We start from the raw sequence: 17662 nt of genomic DNA, 5'->3' as shown, positions 1-17662 counted from the left end.
CGTGACAGGCATCTGTTCCCTGAAACAGCTGACCATGGAGTTCAATGTGGGTAAAGAGAGAAGAGAAGCCCAAACAGGGTGGGGGACTGGGCTGGGGTGGGGTTGGGCCTCAGTCTCACCTTCCTCCACCCCTTCATGCGCTTCCCTAGCTCTGCAAATACTGTTCCCTCCCCCAGGAATCTCCCTGTCTCCTCCTCCTTCAAGGGCAAATTCAGATGTCCTCTCTTCCCACCTTGTCCACCCTCCTCCCACCCTTAGCTCCCTCTTCTGGTCCCCATAGTGCTAGCAACCAGATTTTCTGACCAAGGAATAAGATACAGGCTCAAGATTCGTTCATTCTAGTTGGCGTACATTTCCTCTGAGGTCTCAGCCAGTCTCATCCAACTTTAAATACCATCCATACGCTGATGGCGCTGAAATCTGTACCTCTAGCCTGGACCTCTCCCCTGAGTTCCAGACTCTGATGACCACATCTCCATATGGATGTCTAAAAGACATCATAGCCAAAACTGAATTCCTGATTGTCCCCCCCCATCTTGCTCCTTCCAGAGTCGTCCACATCTCAGTTGAAGCCACTCCATTTTTCCAGTAGCACAAGCCAAAAACCTTGACGGTATCTGACTCTTCTCTTTCCCTTACATCTCACATCCAGTCCGCCAGCAAGACCTGTTGACTCGACTATCAACACGCATCTGGGTCCTGACCCCTTCTCCCACCTTTGCTGCCATCCAGCTGGTGCAAACACCACCACTCTCACCTTGATTACAGCACTGGCCCACCTTTGCCCCTCTCCCTACATTCTCTTCTTAACCAGCGGCCAGAGGTCCTCTGAGCACATAAGCCAGCCCTACCGCTCCTCCACTCATGCAGAGGGGATGTCCCAGCTCAATCTAGCTCCAGCCAAAGTCTTTCAAAACCTACAAGCCCTAAATGATCCTCCCCTTTCCTGTCTGAGTTCTCCTCCTACTGTTCTCCCGCTGGCCCACTCTGCTCCAGCCACTCTGTGCTTTCTTTTTGCAGTTCCTCGAACATTCCAATCGTGCTCCTGCTTGGGGATTTTGCACTAGCCGTACCCCCAGCCTGGACTGCCCTTACTCCGGATATCCTCATGACCTGCTCCCTCACCTCCTTCAGATCTTGCCTCAAATGTCACCTCAAATTTGCCTTCCCTGGGGCCAGCCCCGGGGCTTAGCGGTTAAGTGAGCCCGCTCCGCTGCTGGTGGCCAGGGTTCAGATCCCGGGCGCGCACCGACGCACCGCTCATCAAGCCATGTTGTGGCGGCGTCCCATATAAAGTGGTGGAAGATGGGCACGGATGTTAGCCCAGGGCCAGTCTTCCTCAGCAAAAAGAGGAGGATTGGCATGGATGTTAGTACAGGGCTGATCTTCCTCACCAAAAAAAAAAAAACTTGCCTTCCCTGAGCATCCTAGTTACAACTATAAACCCTGACCCTCCCTATCCTCCTTCTCTGCTTTATTTTCCTCCATAGAACCTATATCATCTAATGTATTATGTATTTCATCTGTTTATTTAGTTTATCTGCCTCCTTCTAGAACACAAGCTCTATGAGGGCAGTGCCTTTCTGTTTGTTATTGTTTTTTTTTTTTTTTTTTAAAGATTTTATTTATTCAATTTTTCCCCCCAAAGCCCCAGTAGATAGTTGTACGTCATAGGTTCACATCCTTCCAGCTGCTGTATGTGGGTATGTGGGACCCGGCCTCGCGTTGGGCGGAGAAGTGGTGCCTCGGGGCGCTCCCGGGATCGGAACCCGGGCCGCCAGCATCAGAGTGCGCGCACTTAACCGCTAAGCCACGGGGCCGGCCCTGTTATTGTTGTTTTCTTTGCTGCCTGCAACAGTGCCTAGCAGATAGTACACACTTAACAAATGCTGCTTGAGTGCCTGTTTTGGAGCCACCACTGCGCTGACCACTGAAGATGGGATAATGAGCAAAACCTGACAAAGTCTATGAAGCTTAAGTCTCTGGCAGCGGTTCTGTAATTTTCGTGTGTACGACCTACGTGGGGAGCTCTTAGAAGCGCAGACCCTGGCTCCCCCTGGGGACTCTGGGGTCGGCCCCAGGGGTGTGCACAGCGCACACGCTCCCCAGCTGGTTCTGATGCAGGTCACGTGGGGGTCACACTTGGATCTGCTGGGACAGACTGAAATTAATACTGCCCAGGACACCTGGGGGCTCATTTTCCCAGCACCATCCATTCTCCATTAAACAGTTGTTTCATGCCTGTCTCCCCTCTGAACAGGAAGTTCTGGACTGCCGCGGCGTCTTGCTCCTCTCTGTGCCCCCTGGGCTCAGCCCAGCGCAGGTGCCTGTGAATGTTCATTGGGAGAACGAATGAATGAAGGGTGAATGAATGGTTAGAAGCCGGATGAATGAATAACAGGACTCTAGCTAGAAAAGGAATTTCTAGAGTTCAAGGTCTAGAAAGTGGGAACGTTTGCAAAGACTTCCCCTGTGCCCGAGGGCTGCAGGAGGGGCTGGCACTTCACAGGTGACGCGTGTGGTCGTCTGTGAAGGTGGCTGCTCCGCGAGCTGCTCCGGCCGGCGGGGAAGGCGGGACGCAGGGGCGGCGCGCCCACCCACCCTGCTGCCCGGCGGCGCGCTTCCCCGGGAGAGCGCGGCCGTTGCCATAACTACAGACGCAGCCGGGCGAAGAGGGGGGCGGGCCCGGGCGGCACGTCATTCCCAGCGCGACGCAGCTCCGCGCCTCCCGCCCCTTCGGGTGCGAGACCCTCGGCCCGCCCCCGGGCTCTCCACCTGCGCGCCTGCCCCGCCCGCCCCTCCCCCGGGCTCTGCGCCGGCGCGGTGCCCGCCGGGGCGCGCGGGGGAGCCCGCCAGGCGCATGCGCGCTGCAGGGCCCGCTGCCGCTCTGGTGTCGCCGCCGCCGCCGTCGCCGCCGCCGTCGCCGCCTCCCTGCCGGCAAGTGTGGGAAGGAGGAGCCGAGGGCCGCCGCCGCCATGGGGGTGAGTGAGGCGGGGAGAGGAGACGCGAGGGCCGGGAGTGCTCCCCGCTCCCCTCGCCCCCTGCGCCCCCATTGTTCCTTGAACCCCTCTCACGTGACCCCGACCCCCTCCGGCCTCACGTGACCCCCAGCCCCCACATGACCCGACTCCCCCATCTAAGGGTCCCCGCGCCCGGCCCAGCCCGGGAATCCCCTGAGAGCCTCTTTCTCCGGGCCCCACCCCCTCGGGGGCCCCCCGCCCTGCTTTCCTGGATGACCTGTTACCTTCTGGGCCTCCCCAAAGTCTCCGCGCGGTCCCTGGCGTGTCCCCCCGCGCCCAGGGGTCATCCATCACCTGGCTGTCACCGGCTTCGCGGCTTCCCACGTCCTAGGCCGGCCCTGGCGTGGAGGGAGCTGAGGCCCAGAGGAAAGAAGGCACCCAGCCAAGGTCACACAGGCGGTGACGGGGGGCCGGACCCCGACTCGGGTCTCCCAGATCCCCGGCCGCTGCGCTTCCCACTACTCGGATATTCGCAGCGAAGCCAGTTCCCCTACTCTTTCGAAACCTCTCCTCCAGGTTCCCTCTGCTCCTAAAACTCTTCCCTTCCAGCAGAGGCCTGCCTTCACGGCCTCCTAGATGCGAGGAAGTGGTTCTTGTTGTTACTGGGGTTGTTAGTGGTCTTAGTACTACAGGTGGCTTTGCGTGAGGAAGCTGTGCAGAGGTGAGCAGGGGCTGATGGGGACCACGGGTGATGGCCCCAGCCGCTGATGGGTAGTGACCACCTGTTCCGTGCAAGGCCGCCTGGGGGTGCATTTTGTGTGCTTCCCTGGCCTGTGTTCAGAGAGGGTTGAGCAGAAGTTAGCCACATGTTTCTGTGAGTTCAGCTTCCTAAGTCCCAGTTAGAGCAGCATCAGTCACCCTCCTGTAAATGGAACCAGCCCTCCCTGGTACTGTGTATATTAGTTTTTACGTGGAATTTCCACCACCTTTAGGGAGCCCTGAGTTTGGAGCCAGATAGCTCAATTCCAGCCCATCCTCACTGGCTAGCAGCATGGAATGTGGCAGTGGCATAGCCTTACTGAATTTGAATTCAGTGACACCTCATCTACGTCACGAGGTTGATGGTACCTCCCCCTTTAGAATAGATGTGAGGATTAAATGAGATAGTGGATATAAATAGCCAGATAGGTGCCCCCTAAATAGTGGCTGTTATTTTTGCCTGTATTCTCAGTCTTTAGTTATCTGAAATGGATTTGTGCTATTTTTAACCCATTGGGTTTCTCCCTACTGTTATTAAATAATTTTATTTATTTTATTTTTTCCCCAAAGCCCCAGTAGATAGTTGTATGTCATAGCTGCACATCCTTCTAGTTGCTGTATGTGGGACGCAGCCTCTGCATGGCCGGAGAAGCCGTGCGTCGGTGCCCACCCGGGATCCGAACCCAGGCCACCAGCAGCGGAGCGCGTGCATTCAACCGCTAAGCCACGGGGCCGGCCCAGTCTCCCTACTGTTATTAACCTAGATTTTTTTTCCTCTCACTCAAATAGTTATTGACTGAACAAATCAACTTGTTAGACAAAAATAGTTGTCTAATCCATGTCAAAGTACTTTATGTAATCCATGTCAAAACGCATTCATCATGTTTCAACAAAGAGTTTTGGATACTGTGTACTTCATATGTAGCAAATCAAGTCTAGAGACCTGGGGAGTATTTAACATTGATTTTGGTGAAAGGTTCCAGACCCCAGCTCCTGTTGAAACTAAATGAAACCTGTGTCTGCAGTATCACTGGGTAAGTGTCTACCCAGCATCAGCCACTACAGACTGAGTGAGAAACAAGAAGCATAGCATGGCATTCTGGTTCAACACTTCCTCATTGGTTGAGTTGAAGCAGCAGGCCTCAGCGATACTGCCATCCTTGCTTCCTTTAGGGCCCCAATCTTATTACTCATACTTTACAGATGTGTTTCTCAGAACGGCACCTACTTAGTCTCTCCTGGCCTAAAACTTACTGCAAAAGAGAGATCTGAACCAGAGCTGGAACCCTCTCATTATCCTCATCCCTCATGGGTGGGAGCCATGGACGCCCCACTTCAGTGGCAGGAAGGTCATCGTAGTGTTCACCCTCCAGCAGAGGGCCCTGCTCCGTTTGACAGCCTGACCTCAGGCTGAGGGAGAGCCGCATCAGTGGAGCGCCATTCTTCTCAAAGTTCTTAGCCCTTGCTGCCACACAGGAGTTGTCTTTTAGGAGTTAGAATTTAGATCTCTGTCTGCCTTCGCCAAAAACAGAGGTTCTTTTAGGATCCTGGATACTTTGTGGGATGGAGGCGTCGACATTGAAAATCTAAGAGATGCCAAACCCCTTTTCTGAAAAAGTGCCTCCCGCCCCCATCTGGGGTTTTTCTGTTTCTTAATTTCTCTGTGTGACCGCCAGCAGTTAGGGGACCATGTGTGGAGACACTAGTTTGATAGGAATAGGAAGGGGAGGAGTTTCACAGCTGCATGTGAAAACAAGTGCCATGTTAATGTAGTTGATGTGGTGGAAGGAGCATGGTCTTTAGGGTTCAGACCTGGTTTGAATCTTGGATGATACATTTGGCGGGCATGACCTGAGTACCTCCCATTTGCTGAGCACTGGGTATACACTGGCACATGATGTGACCTCTACCTCTGAGAGTGTACAGTCTGCTGGCAGTGGAAGGACGGGTGGTGGGAAGATGTCTCTGGGAATTCTGTTCCCTGGCTCTGTGACCCTGAATGCCGAAAGCTATCTAACCTCAGTTTTCTCGTCAAAGAAGTGGGTGCACGCACCTTGCTGAGTTACTATAAAGATAAAAATGTCATCTTTATTGAAGCTCTAGCAGAGTGTCTGACACTAGTGGCTCCTTGTAAACATAGGTCCTTCCTGTGAAGAACTCTATATGTCGTACATTGTATCATTTTGTCCTCACGACAGTCCTGTGAAGTGGAGGCATTATCAGCCCCATTTTAAGGATGAGGAAATTGAGGTTCAGAGAAGCTGAGTAACTTGCTGAAAAGAAGATTTGCCCAAAGTTACACAGCTGTGAAGTGGGAGAGCTGAGAACCCAATCCAGGTCTCAACTCAAAATCCGACACTCTTTTTATCATATAAAGCTCCCTTGGGGAAGACACTTAACCACAATGAGCTTTACTGTTCGCTGTGCTTATTTCCCATTTTAATTAGGAGAATTTTCCTGCGTCCCTGCAGGATAGCCTTACCTCTGCAAGGCAGGGCAAAGCTAATTGGAACAGTAGGAGCCCGCTTTTCCTGGAGTGTGCTGGGTTGAGGGGGAGCCTGTCTGCCCAGCCGGCTGCAGCCCGCCTCCTACCCCGGATGCTGGCAGCCAAGCGCTTAAGGGGCTCTCTTATTATCTGCAGGCGCAGGCCGTGGCGGCCCAAAGCCTCGAAGCCTCGCTCTGAGCATTGCCTGGCTTGCCTGTTCCCCTGCATGAATGAGCCCATAAATCTCCGGGAGGCCCGGGGTTGGCCCTCCTGCTGCTCGTGCTTAGGAATTACTTACTTCATGTGCTTAGAAAGGAGCTGCTGTGGAGGGGACCCACACTGCAGTGCTTTCTGGGTCCCGTGCCTCACACTTTCCTTCCAGCATCTTTGATCTGCCAGCTCAGCCAGCTCAGTGTGTGTTAAGAGAGAGCCAGCATGCAGGGTGGAGGGAGCGAGCTTGCCTCTACTGCGAAGGGGTGCTGGCTTCTGCCCTCTCGTTATAGCTACTCGCCGAGGCCAGCATTTGCGTCCCTGTCTTCCTGGGGATGGAGTTGCTTTCACAAGTCCTGCAGGGGGTGGGGCAGGAGGAGCATGGGTCTGGCCTGATTGATGCCAAAGCTCCTGTCTTTCTGCCTAGTGTCACAGCCCTGGGGACCTTCCTGTTCCTGACCCCTGCCGCAGTGTGGAGGTAGGGCCTGGGGTGGCACTGTGTTGGCGTGTCGTGTCAGCCATCACTGAACCAGAGAGATAGTGAGAAATGAATTGCTGAGTGGCTGTCGGAGGGCTCTGAGGCCGCAGGCCTCATCTTGGCAGGGCTCAGATGGGAGACGGTGGGGCTGGTGGAACAAACACTGGATCTGTGGCCCGGCCCCTGGGATTGAGTCTCCCGCCTGCCATTTCCTCTCCGGGGAATTCTGAGCAAGCCACGGCATCCCTTTGAGCTTCCGTTTGCTCCCGTGTGAAGGGAGGTGACGGTTTCTGCCCTGAGAATTGCACCAGGTAATGTTTGTGCAAGGACTTTGTAAGCTGAGTGTATCAGTGTTGTCTTGAAACCCAAATTCCCGGAGAAAAAGATGGGTGCTCTGAAACGTCTGTGTGTAGAGAGAGGCTCGTTCTGTCCCCAGATCCCAGCATAGTGACACGGTCTGTTCTCTGTGTGTTCCTCCCTCTAGGCAGGTGGGAAGTGGGCACTAGCCTGGCTTCTGGCACGGTGCTCAGCCTGCAGGTAGTAAACAGCTGGCATTGGACAAGTTCATACCTAGAAGAGCAAGCCCTGTGAGCTCCTGGTGTGTCGCACTCTCGCCTGCTTGTTGCCTGGAGGGGAGTAAAGTGGTGTCCTTCCTTGGGGGACCAAGGGTAGAACTGATCCTGAGTCACTTTCCCAGCAGCTGGTTCTTCAGCTCCGCCGTCCTTGGGGCTGGTCAGGGTCAAGACTGAGGTGTGGGGGGAGGTAGGAAACGTCTCTCGTGAGCTCGGGGCATGGGCGGTGGGGTCAGGAGAGGCCGTGCGGTTGGTAAAAAGCAGAGCTGTCTTACCAGTGCCTTTGGGGTTCTTTCTGGACTCGGGCTGGGGGCTGAGCACCTCCGCGCGCATGTGCTGCTCTGGTCCTCCTGCGAGTGAGGATGGGAACTGCCATTTATCCAGCACTTGCCGTATTAACACCCCCCCTCACCCCGGGCTTACTCCCTCGAAGGTAGGAGGGGCCCAGGCGTCCGATGAGGAGAGGAGGTCAGAGAAGGGCTGTGTGTTCCCCCAAGACCAGCAGGCACTGAAGAGCAGAGAGGGGCTGTGGATACAGTCTGTCAGCCTCCAGGACCTGGCTCTTTTCCCTGTGTTACCAGCTGTTTACAAGAGGGTGAGAGGGTCCATTTAGGCCTGGAGAACCCCACGTGAGCCTCAAGATAGGCTCTGCTCTGGATGCGGTTGTGGGCGGTCTGCTGTCTGCCCCACTCTGCAAGGACAGCCTGCCTTTGCTCCTCCCCTGCTGCCTGTGTGCCCTGCAAGTTGGCCTCGCTGACCACGTGTCAGCATGGCCTGTGTCCCCGGGTGACCCCCTTGGGGCCCTTCACTCTGCCCTTGTTGCTACTAGGTGTGCGGTGTGCCCGCCACTCATTGGCCTTGGCTGAGCAGCCCTTTGGGGGAACGGCTCCATCTCCTTAGGCAGAGAGCTCTGGCCCTTCTTAGAAAGGGGGCCCGGCTCCCAGAGGGGCTGCCCCCAGGCCAGATGTTTGTCTCCTGAAGCTGGAAGCCATTGAAAAGGCTTTGAAGAAGCTTATGCTTAGGAACAGCCGTCACTGGCTACCTCAGATGCCATCTCCTCCCTGAAACCTGCCTTGAATGTGTCTGAATTAGTTGTTACCTCCTTCGGAGGGAGCGGACGTGTGAATATTCATTAGGCACCTGCTGGGGGCCAGGCTCTGCTGCAGGCATCACCACGTGCTCTCCCTGGGCCCTCACCATGACCCGGTGGTCCGAGGGTCCGTGCTCTTCCGTCTGGTGATGCTCCCAAGGTCTCACAACTGGCAAACGCTTGAGCCTTTCCCACTGCCCCAGTGTGCAGCAGCCAGGATCGGAAGTTCCTGCCACTGAGGCCAGGCTCTGGATTCGGGGACTGACCCTTGGGATCCTCAAAGGGAAAGTCAAGTCTTTGGCCACAGCCCTTCCAGCCAACTTCACTTTTCCCTGTTGCAGAGGAAGTCGAGCAAAGCAAAGGAGAAGAAGCAGAAGCGGTTGGAAGAACGAGCAGCCATGGATGCCGTCTGCGCCAAAGTGGATGCCGCCAACAGGGTGACTCTCCCCTCCGTCCTTTCCTCCGGGAGCTTGGTTTTGGATTTTACTTCTTTTGGCGCCACCCTGTGGCAGAATTGTGTTACTAGCCACCCACACCTCTGCCACCTCCTTGCTGTGGAGGGAAATGAGCACAGGCCAGAGAGTTTCCAGGAGGGCCACCATGGGCCCGGGTGTGCAGGGAAATGTGGATTCACATCTCTCTGTGGGTCTCCTTCCTTACCTTAGTGATGGAAGAGGGTCTGGAGAAATTTTTATTAGGATTTTGCCTTTTGGGGAGGAAACCTCCCTGCTAAAAGGTAGAATCTCATTCATTCCTTCGAACTTTTCTTGGCTGGCTGTGAAGTCCCAGAGGCTGTGCTGGGGCCGAGGATGCAGCAGCCTGGTGTCCAGGGGCCACAGTCAGGAGGAGTAGCCGTGAATGTGAGCGCCAGATGGGCTCAACTGTGAGCGGACCTGGCCTTCACACTGAACCGGAGAGATTCTGGTGGTGCCTTCTGCCCCCGTTCCATCTCCCACTTTTTGTTATTCTTTTAGCCCACTCAGTAAACAGTCTACAGTTGTAAGGATGTGGCTCAGGGACATGGTTGTTCCATTTTGGGTTTGACCAGCTGAGGTTGGTTGGGGGCGTCATAGAAGTGCGCAGGTGGATCGCGTGGCCTTGCTGCGTCTCTGGGTCAGGTGAGCGGGTTTCACGCCCCCAGGCCAGTATTAGTGTTAGGCTGGCGAAGCCTCCCCTTACCCTGTCAGATGACGCTCACTTCCCTCTCCTGGACCTCCTTCTCAGTGCCTCCCTCCTGCATGATTTCAGAGCTGAGGCAGGTGGAGGGACCGTATAAGGGCTCTCCCGGGCCCGAGAGTTGGGCCTCCCGACATGGGTCTGCCCCGCGTCGTCCTCGAGGGCAGAGCCTGTGAGTGCCCCGCGTGTCTGTGCTACTCCTCTTCTCTCTCCCTCCACAGCTCGGGGACCCTTTGGAGGCTTTCCCAGTGTTCAAGAAGTACGATCGCAATGGGTGAGTGTTTGGCATTCCCGGCTCCTATCTCCTGGAGTCTCTTCAGAAGTTCACCTCTCCAGGGCAGGCTTCCTCAGACCCAGATGTTCTCTCTGGTTTTTGTGATGAGAAAGCAGAAGTTATGGCTAGTGCCCCGTTGATACAAAATCCCCTGGTTAGGGGGACAGAGAAATCTGTGAATGAGCAAAGATTGCTTGTTCTCAGACTGATGTCTCTTTAGAACTTGTTATTCTCTCTGGATGAAGAATCATAGAGCTGAAACAAATTTGAAAAATCATCTAGGGTGATTCCTGTTTTATACAGGGAGAAACTGAGGCTCAGAGAAGTTGAATGAGATTTATGAGCTTACGGACTTTCTCCCTGGCAGCTGAGGGGGCTTTTAATTCCCAATTCAGTGCTCTTTCCCTGAGTGTATAGTCCACTTGTTAAAAGCCACTTACTGGCTGTGAGACCCTGGACAAATTACTTAACCAGTCTGTGCCTCAATTTTCTAATCAGAAATGGATTTAATAATAGTCCTCTCTTCATGGAGTCATCAGGAGGATTAGATGTGAAGGGTTAGTGCCTGGGGCAGACTAAAAGTGAGATCAGTGTTAGGTGTTATTACTGCTGTTTTTACTACTAATCCAGTTTACTGTAGAATCTGGATGAAGGCCTCTCTTTCCTTTCTGTCTTTTTGGTTTATATAAGAGGAAGCATAATCTGTCTTGACAGAGATGCTGTTGGCTTAGGGAAAAACGGGGGCTATGGTTTTAGAGAGTCATGGCTATGGGTTTGAATCTAAACTGTGCCTCTCGTTAACTGTATTTGGATGAGTCACTGATACTCCTCAGGCCTCATTTTTTTAATCTGTTAAATGGAATGATGATGCCAAGCTTGCAAGGTTGTTGAAGGAGGAAGGAGAATATATCCAGTTCTGTAAGTAGCAGCTGGTGTGAGTATTTTAATGAAACAGTTAGACAAATGCAAATATATGAATTATGAAGTAAAGACTCTCGTAGGTGACGCTATATTTGCCTCGCATAGCTGTGTCTGAATTTCATAGTATCACTTTAATGTATTCCCCTTCCTGTCTGTGATCAGATGCATTCCAGTCTGTCTAGTAGCTTTGTCATTCAGCTGCTGGGAAGTCCCCTGACATAGTTTCGAGATCCCTTGCTGTGATGTCTCTTAGTTTTCCATATTCCACATTTTTGCTGACTTCCAAAAATATAGAGCGGCTCTGAAGCAGGCATTGCCAGCCGACTCTGGGCTCCTTTGGTGCCTAGCATTTTGTGTGATTTCTGTGCCTGTGGTCCTGTTTTCATGTAAAGAACTCAGATTCGCAGAGAATTTATACCTGCAGACTGCCTTTGGAAAATATAAAGCTAAGACAGATGCAGTGCTGTGTTTGGGCATTTCTGACTACTACATGGTCAGTACTTAAAAAGAAAGGAGGGCTTCAGAGCCAGGAAGGTCTGAGTTTACAAGGCTGAGCACGTGGACAGCTCATACGGCGTGCCAGTCAGCAGAGGGGCAGTGGATTCCAGTGGCAATGGCTTCTGAGGGGTCGTGTCAGAGGCCACTAGAAGATATTGATATGGTAGCTCTGCAGGGACTCAGAGTTGCTGACTTCAGTCCTTTCAGAATGTGGCACCACCTAGAGAACATGAGTTTACAGTTTGGCCAAGGAATTTAGCTGTAATTTACTTCAATTTCATTTAGAGGTAAAGAGCAGATTAAGATACCTTAATGCCTTCAGCATGTGTTAGTTTAGGAAAACAGCCTGGGGTTGGACCCTGGGCCAGCCTGTTTGATCAGCCGAGAGCACCCTCTGTCCTCAGAGGAAGCGGCAGGCGGGACTCCTCGCAGGGGGTGTGGGCCATAGTCTTCTCGAAGGGCCTGAGGTCACCCAGCTGCTTTCAAAGCTGAGACGGGTGGATAAGGAGGAAGAGACCCATGGGAGCCCAGAGGAGTCCAGAAATTACGGCAACAGGGAAGATGCCAAAGGACGGGAACTAAGGGAACAGAGACAACTAGAGTGTTTGTAACAAAGAACAAAAGACAGCGGAGAGAGAAAGAGGTAGCAGAGAGGGACAGAAGTTCACAGAGTGCGAGTCTGATAAGGGCCGAGCAGGGGAGGCAGGAAGTGGGCCTTGTGGTCAGCGCGGCGGGCGGTGATGACAGTTGTTAATCTCGGCCCGAAAGGCTTAGTTCCTTCACAGGCGCCTTCTGGAGTCACGTCCGGGGAGGCAAGGCTTGGCTTGGCTTTTCTCTGGATTAATGGAGGCCAGGCGTGCCTCGCGGTCAGGCTCTCAGGGCGGCAGGCTGTGGTGGACGGGGAGCAGGCTCCCAAGGCCTCCTTCTCTTCTCAGGTTAAACGTCTCCATCGAGTGTAAGCGAGTGTCTGGCCTGGAGCCGGCCACCGTGGACTGGGCCTTCGACCTGACCAAGACCAACATGCAGACCATGTAAGCTCGCCCGACGGAGGGCAGCCTTCTCTTCCCCAGGCTGCCTCTCCTCGCCCGAGCACGAGCGCCCCGTCCTCACTGCCCCCGTTTCCCAGGTATGAGCAGAGCGAGTGGGGCTGGAAGGACCGAGAGAAACGCGAGGAGATGACGGACGACCGAGCCTGGTACCTCATTGCCTGGGAAAACAGCTCCGTCCCCGTTGCCTTTTCTCACTTCCGGTTTGACGTGGAGTGCGGGGATGAAGTCCTGTACTGGTAGGAGCCCCAGCCTGCGGGGGCAGGAGTGGGGGGAGACACGTGCTGCTCTAGGCACCCCCGCCAGTGGCAGAGTCCAGTGTGCCCGTCTGGTCTGTGGGCTCCGCTGACCGGCCTCGCAGCCTCCTCACACTCCCCTCGCTTTCTTCACCCAGCTACGAGGTGCAGCTGGAAAGCAAGGTGCGGCGGAAAGGCCTGGGCAAGTTCCTCATCCAGATCCTGCAGCTCATGGCCAATAGGTAAGGGCCACCCCGTGTGTCGCTCAGGTGGCATCTGCTCTTGTTTGAGGCTCCTTGGAGGACAAGGCTTATAAGAATGTTTTGGAAGAAAGGCGTCTAGAACCCTCTCAGTCAGATCCTCCGTCCCCTGCTGTGACTCGGGAGTTGGTGTGTTCGGGTGGGTGTAGCAAGCCCGTGTGAGTGCCTGTCCCGTGCCTGAGTAATGGGGTGCAGAGAGGAGGTGGTGAAGAACTTGGTCAGATGGGGGCCTGCTGCCGGGCCGTCTGAGCAGCCCCCTGACGGGGAAGCACTGAGTGTGGGGTGCCCTAGCAGAGGCTGGAGTCGGGGCTCAGGAGTGCTGCTCAGGAGCGAGTGGCGGACAGCAGGCAGACACGAGAGGAGGAAGCATGACTTAACATCTGTTTCTCTTTCTGGAAGGTGTTCTTTCTGCTTTCTTCTCAGCACACAGATGAAGAAAGTTATGTTAACGGTGTTTAAGCACAATCATGGCGCCTACCAGTTCTTCAGAGAAGCGCTGCAGTAAGGAGCTGGGCTCGGGGCTGGGGCCCTCGGGGCGTAGGAGGTGCCTGCCCCAGTGCCTTTTTCCTGGTCCTGGCCCCCGTTCATCCTGATGCCTGAGCCTGAGCCCCCCGTCCAGTGGTCCATAGGGTTGGGGTCAGTGAGACGGCTTGTGAGTGCCCTCTGGCCTGGTCCCCTGCCCTCCTCCTGTGCCCTCCCGTCTAGGGGTATCGTGAGTGTGGTTGGTGGAAGAGTTCTGGGGCCAGGGAGGAAGGCCGTTAGCTCCCTGCCGCAAGCGCTTTCTTCCTGCCTGCCTTGCAGATTTGAAATCGACGACTCTTCCCCCAGCATGTCTGGTTGCTGTGGGGAGGACTGCTCCTATGAGATCCTGAGCCGGAGGACCAAGTTTGGGGACAGCCAGCACTCCCACACGGGCGGGCACTGTGGCGGCTGCTGCCATTGAACTCCCAAGCCAGAATGCTCTCTCCAAGGCCTGTCCTTTCCCCTGGTCTCACGCCGCTTGCTGGGTGCCCCCAGAGCTGTGGCCTCCTCAGCCCTACACGTGCCAGGCTGTACCCTGAGAGCACAGAACCCTGAGGACGAGTGGTCCGAGCTGCCCTCCTCCCCTCTTCTAGAGGAGCACAGTGCCAGGAGGGAGCAGAGAGGAGAAGATGCTGAGGGAAGAGCTGGCAGAGGCCGGGGTATGGAGCGCATCCTCACACAGTGCCTGCCTTCTGTCTCGGCTCTCATGCCCTCGATTGTAAGGTTCCCCAACTTCTCTGCAGCCGGATTCCTGACAAGCCCCCCACACTCGCACACACTTGGACAAATGGAGTGTTTATTCCCACCTTTATGAAAGTCCTGGAACCCTGGATCAGGGTCTGGCTGGTCCCCAAAGAGGAATGGACTCAGTGTAAGATCTGGGCGTAAAGAAAGGCTTCAGGAAGACTCGTTTTGTGGATGGAACACCCTGACGGAAACCATGGGAAGATCTGTGCCACGACACAGGGAAGTAAGGGGGCTCTTTCTGGCTCTGCTTTTATGGATCCACAGTTGGTGTGGAGTCTCTCAGGGGCCCAGCCGCCTCTGGGAGGAGGGCTGCCTCGCCCTCTCCATCGCTGTCAGTGAGAGGAGCCGAGAGGACCAGGAACAAGGTGTGGGATGGGTCCGGCCGTGGGGACGATGGCTTCTCTGGTTGTTTGGACTTGGCTGCATTCTAAGCTTCACCTTTTGACGTCATGGCAGTGACTCGAGTTTTCCATTCACAGCCAGCTTGTTCCTCTCTATTTCCCTCACTCTCTCTGCCACCCCAGATACCTCTGTTCTTACTCCCAAGTGGGGATAACATCAGGGAGCCCTCATCTTCCCCCAGGAGGACCCTCGTTCCCGGCTCACCGAGTGCCATTTCCTCTCCTGTCTTGGTGCTGATAGTTCTCTGAAGGTGGGGCACCCCTCCCCAGCGCTGCCCCACCTCTGCAGAGAGCCCCAGCCAGCAGCAGGCCTCTGCCTGCGCTCCCCAGCCTTGCCCCTCGCGGCCTCAGTGAGGCACTAGTGCCAGCGCCCTGGCCGCCAGCTCAGGCTGCAGTAGGAACCCTTCTTGTTCCTGAATCCGCTGCTGTTCTCTCTCTGATACCACCTTGTGGCAGCGGGCGGGAGCTGGGACGAGCAGGCCATCCTCTTCTCATGGGGTAGGGAGGGTGTGCAGGCTCAGAGCTCACCCTCACCCTCGTTCCTCTTCCAGGGAAGAAAACAACCAAATCCTTATCCAGGAAAAAGCATCTGAGGCCTCCCCTTGGACATCCTTAAGCTCTGCTTTAGGGAGTGTCTTAAAGGTGGTAGCCTTCGTGAAGTTGCTCTTGTGGCGATCTGTCGGTCCTTCTGACCTCAGATCTGCTCACACCCCACCCTCTGCCCTGACTCAGGCGGTCTGTGCTGGCGGATCTCCCTGGAGCTGTTCTTGCTTGTCCGCTGAGTCCTGCTTGTGCCGGGACCCACACACACGGCCTCCTTCAGCCAGCCCAGCCCTCCGCCGAGTGCTCCGCGTGGCTCTGGACCCCGCCACCAGTGGGGCAGGGCTGCCTAGGAGAGGGCCTTCAGCTTTACACTGGGATAAGCCCACCTCTGCCCCTGCCCTGCTGGCTCCAAGGGGGAGGATTTGAATTGCTGGCAGGGCATTGCTGGGCTCCTTCCAAGAACCATGGAATGGCAGAAGCATGTTTAGGAAGAGTTTTTCCTCTAATCCCTGTCTCGAAGGATGCAGAATGATAAATATTTATTGTCTTAGATTGTGGATTTCTGATACCTCCCGCTCAGGGGACCAAAAGGAACCCTCAGTGTAAATCCCACATAAGGTGAGTTCAGTGTACGTTGTCTCTTTCCAGTCATTGGATGCCTGGCCCCAAGCCCCTTGGTAAACGGGGACCTTGGTACTATGCCCTGCTCGTCCAGCCTTGGGAGGGCAGGGCTGGAGTGGGAGGCGCTGCCTGAGACAGCAGCTCGGTCTCTGTTGTTGGTATCGACTCAGTTCTCAAACATCAGTCTTTCTGCACTTCCCCCAGGTCTTGGTTTTGAGAAACATAGCCGGCCTTATGTACCAGGCTTTTTTGTTTATTGTTTCTTTGGGGCATGTTAAAATATTTTTTAAGACTTTTTTCCTAGTTGTATCCATCCTATTTCAGGTTATTTTTGTTGATGTCAAATGTGTATATGATATGTATATGGTTCTTTTTAACCCTTTCTGGTTTTTGTTTTAGAGGAAACTTTGAAGATAAACTTCTTGGTATCTATATATTTTTTCTTTAGCAACTTATCACTGGAATCAAAGAGAAAAAGTGATCTCTTTTTGCATTGATTGTATTTGTATGTCACAAATAAAAGACACTTTGTTCAGCTGCTGGGGTGGCTTCCTGATGCTGGGGTGCCATATGCAGCGTGGCCTCAGAAGATGCCCACGACTGTCCCAGCATTGGGCCTAAACCCTGGGAGGCCCCATACCCATTCCTGTGAAGGAAGCCTCGGGGCTGACAACACCTTAGGGTGTCTGGGGCGAGCAGCCGGAGGTGGGAACTGAGACCGAGTGTGTGTGTGTGCGCGCCACTTCCCAGAAGCCCTGGGTAGAGGTCAAAGGTCGTCTGAGGGGTGCCTGCTTTGCGTCCTAGATAGAGAGCCTAAAGCCAGACGTCGTGACATTTGACATCTGCAGCTAAATGTAAATTCCAGCGTACTTGTGTGGGAGTTGAACAGATGAGATAAGAGTGGTGTTCACTTTCTCCATTTTACTTTATTGGGCTACTCTGAATATTCTTTGTCTCTTAAACAGACTCCAACCCTCTCATCCCTCCACTCACGAGAGACAAAGTCTCAGAGGAAGGGTAGCTCATGTTAGGCCTGACGGGCAGGAAAGTCAAGAGCTGGGGAGGCTCTGCCCTTGAGTGGGACAGCGGGAGCTATGCAGCTTCTCCCAGGGCAGGACTTCTGCCAGTCCTGGCCCAGGGGGAGCTGGGAGGGGGGCAGGAAGTGGGCCGGGAGCTGGGGCTCAGAAGCACTTCCTGTGGACACTGGAGAGCCAGCCTCGGCGTGCTCCTGCTTGGTGAGCACATCTGCTGGAAGGTGGGGAGGGCGCCAGGTGGAGCCCCAAGCCACACGGAGCGTTTTCGCTCTGGCAGGGTGACAGTCCGGGAAAGAGGAGCAGGTGCATCTGTCCAGTGGGTACCAGCGTGTCGTGGCCTCAGCCCCGGGGCTGATGCTCTGTGCAGCTGTTACCTTGGAGGCACCAAGGAAGACGTCACAGGCCTTGGGAAGGGAGGGGCAGTCCTCTCTGCTAGCGATGCAGCAGAGTCTCCTGTGACAGAATTCTGCCCCCGCAGTCCTTCGTTCCTGGAAGGCTGTTTTAATCCCAAGTGGAAACTCCTTGGGGTGGCCATCCCATTGCTGCGGGGTAGGGGAAGAGCGTGGGGCCCTTCCCCCATCGCTGCTGGCGGGGTCTGTGCCCACCTCCTCCGCCGCCTTCCTCGGTGGCCGGGGCCCCTCTCCAGGGTGGCCACCTTGTGCCGCTGCCTCCACCCCTCCCTCCAGCTGCAGCTCAAGCCTCTTCACTCTGGTGGCACTTGCCGAAACGCCACGCCTTTGGCGAGCAGGGGGAGCAAGAGGCGCACTGCTGGGCGCGAGGTCTTCCGCTGCGTCAGCCCGAGCTGTTGCAAGGGCCTGCCGTTCCCCAG

The 17662-nt window shown here is 55.0% G+C and overlaps 1 protein-coding gene across 2 annotated transcripts; it reads left to right on the top strand.

Annotated features, from left to right (window-relative positions):
• Nucleotides 1-2838: 2838 nt before the first annotated feature.
• NAA40 (N-alpha-acetyltransferase 40, NatD catalytic subunit) lies at nucleotides 2839-16334 on the top strand. 2 transcript variants are annotated; one of them, XM_014792964.2, is made up of 8 exons: nucleotides 2839-2981; nucleotides 8896-8991; nucleotides 9952-10004; nucleotides 12359-12454; nucleotides 12550-12708; nucleotides 12864-12947; nucleotides 13389-13466; nucleotides 13767-16334. In XM_014792964.2, exons 1-8 carry the CDS (start codon nucleotides 2976-2978, stop codon nucleotides 13906-13908), a joined length of 714 nt encoding a protein of 237 aa, XP_014648450.1. In that variant the 5' UTR covers nucleotides 2839-2975; the 3' UTR covers nucleotides 13909-16334. The 2 variants fall into 2 exon arrangements, with proteins under 2 accessions (XP_014648450.1, XP_087278863.1); XM_087422737.1 differs by lacking the exon at nucleotides 12359-12454.
• Nucleotides 16335-17662: the final 1328 nt, after the last annotated feature.

Source organism: Ceratotherium simum, chromosome 34, assembly GCF_057802395.1.
Source record: "Ceratotherium simum simum isolate JZ-2026a chromosome 34, ASM5780239v1, whole genome shotgun sequence".
NCBI classification, from domain to species: Eukaryota; Metazoa; Chordata; class Mammalia; order Perissodactyla; family Rhinocerotidae; genus Ceratotherium; species Ceratotherium simum.
This window is presented reverse-complemented; position numbering and strand designations above follow the sequence as displayed.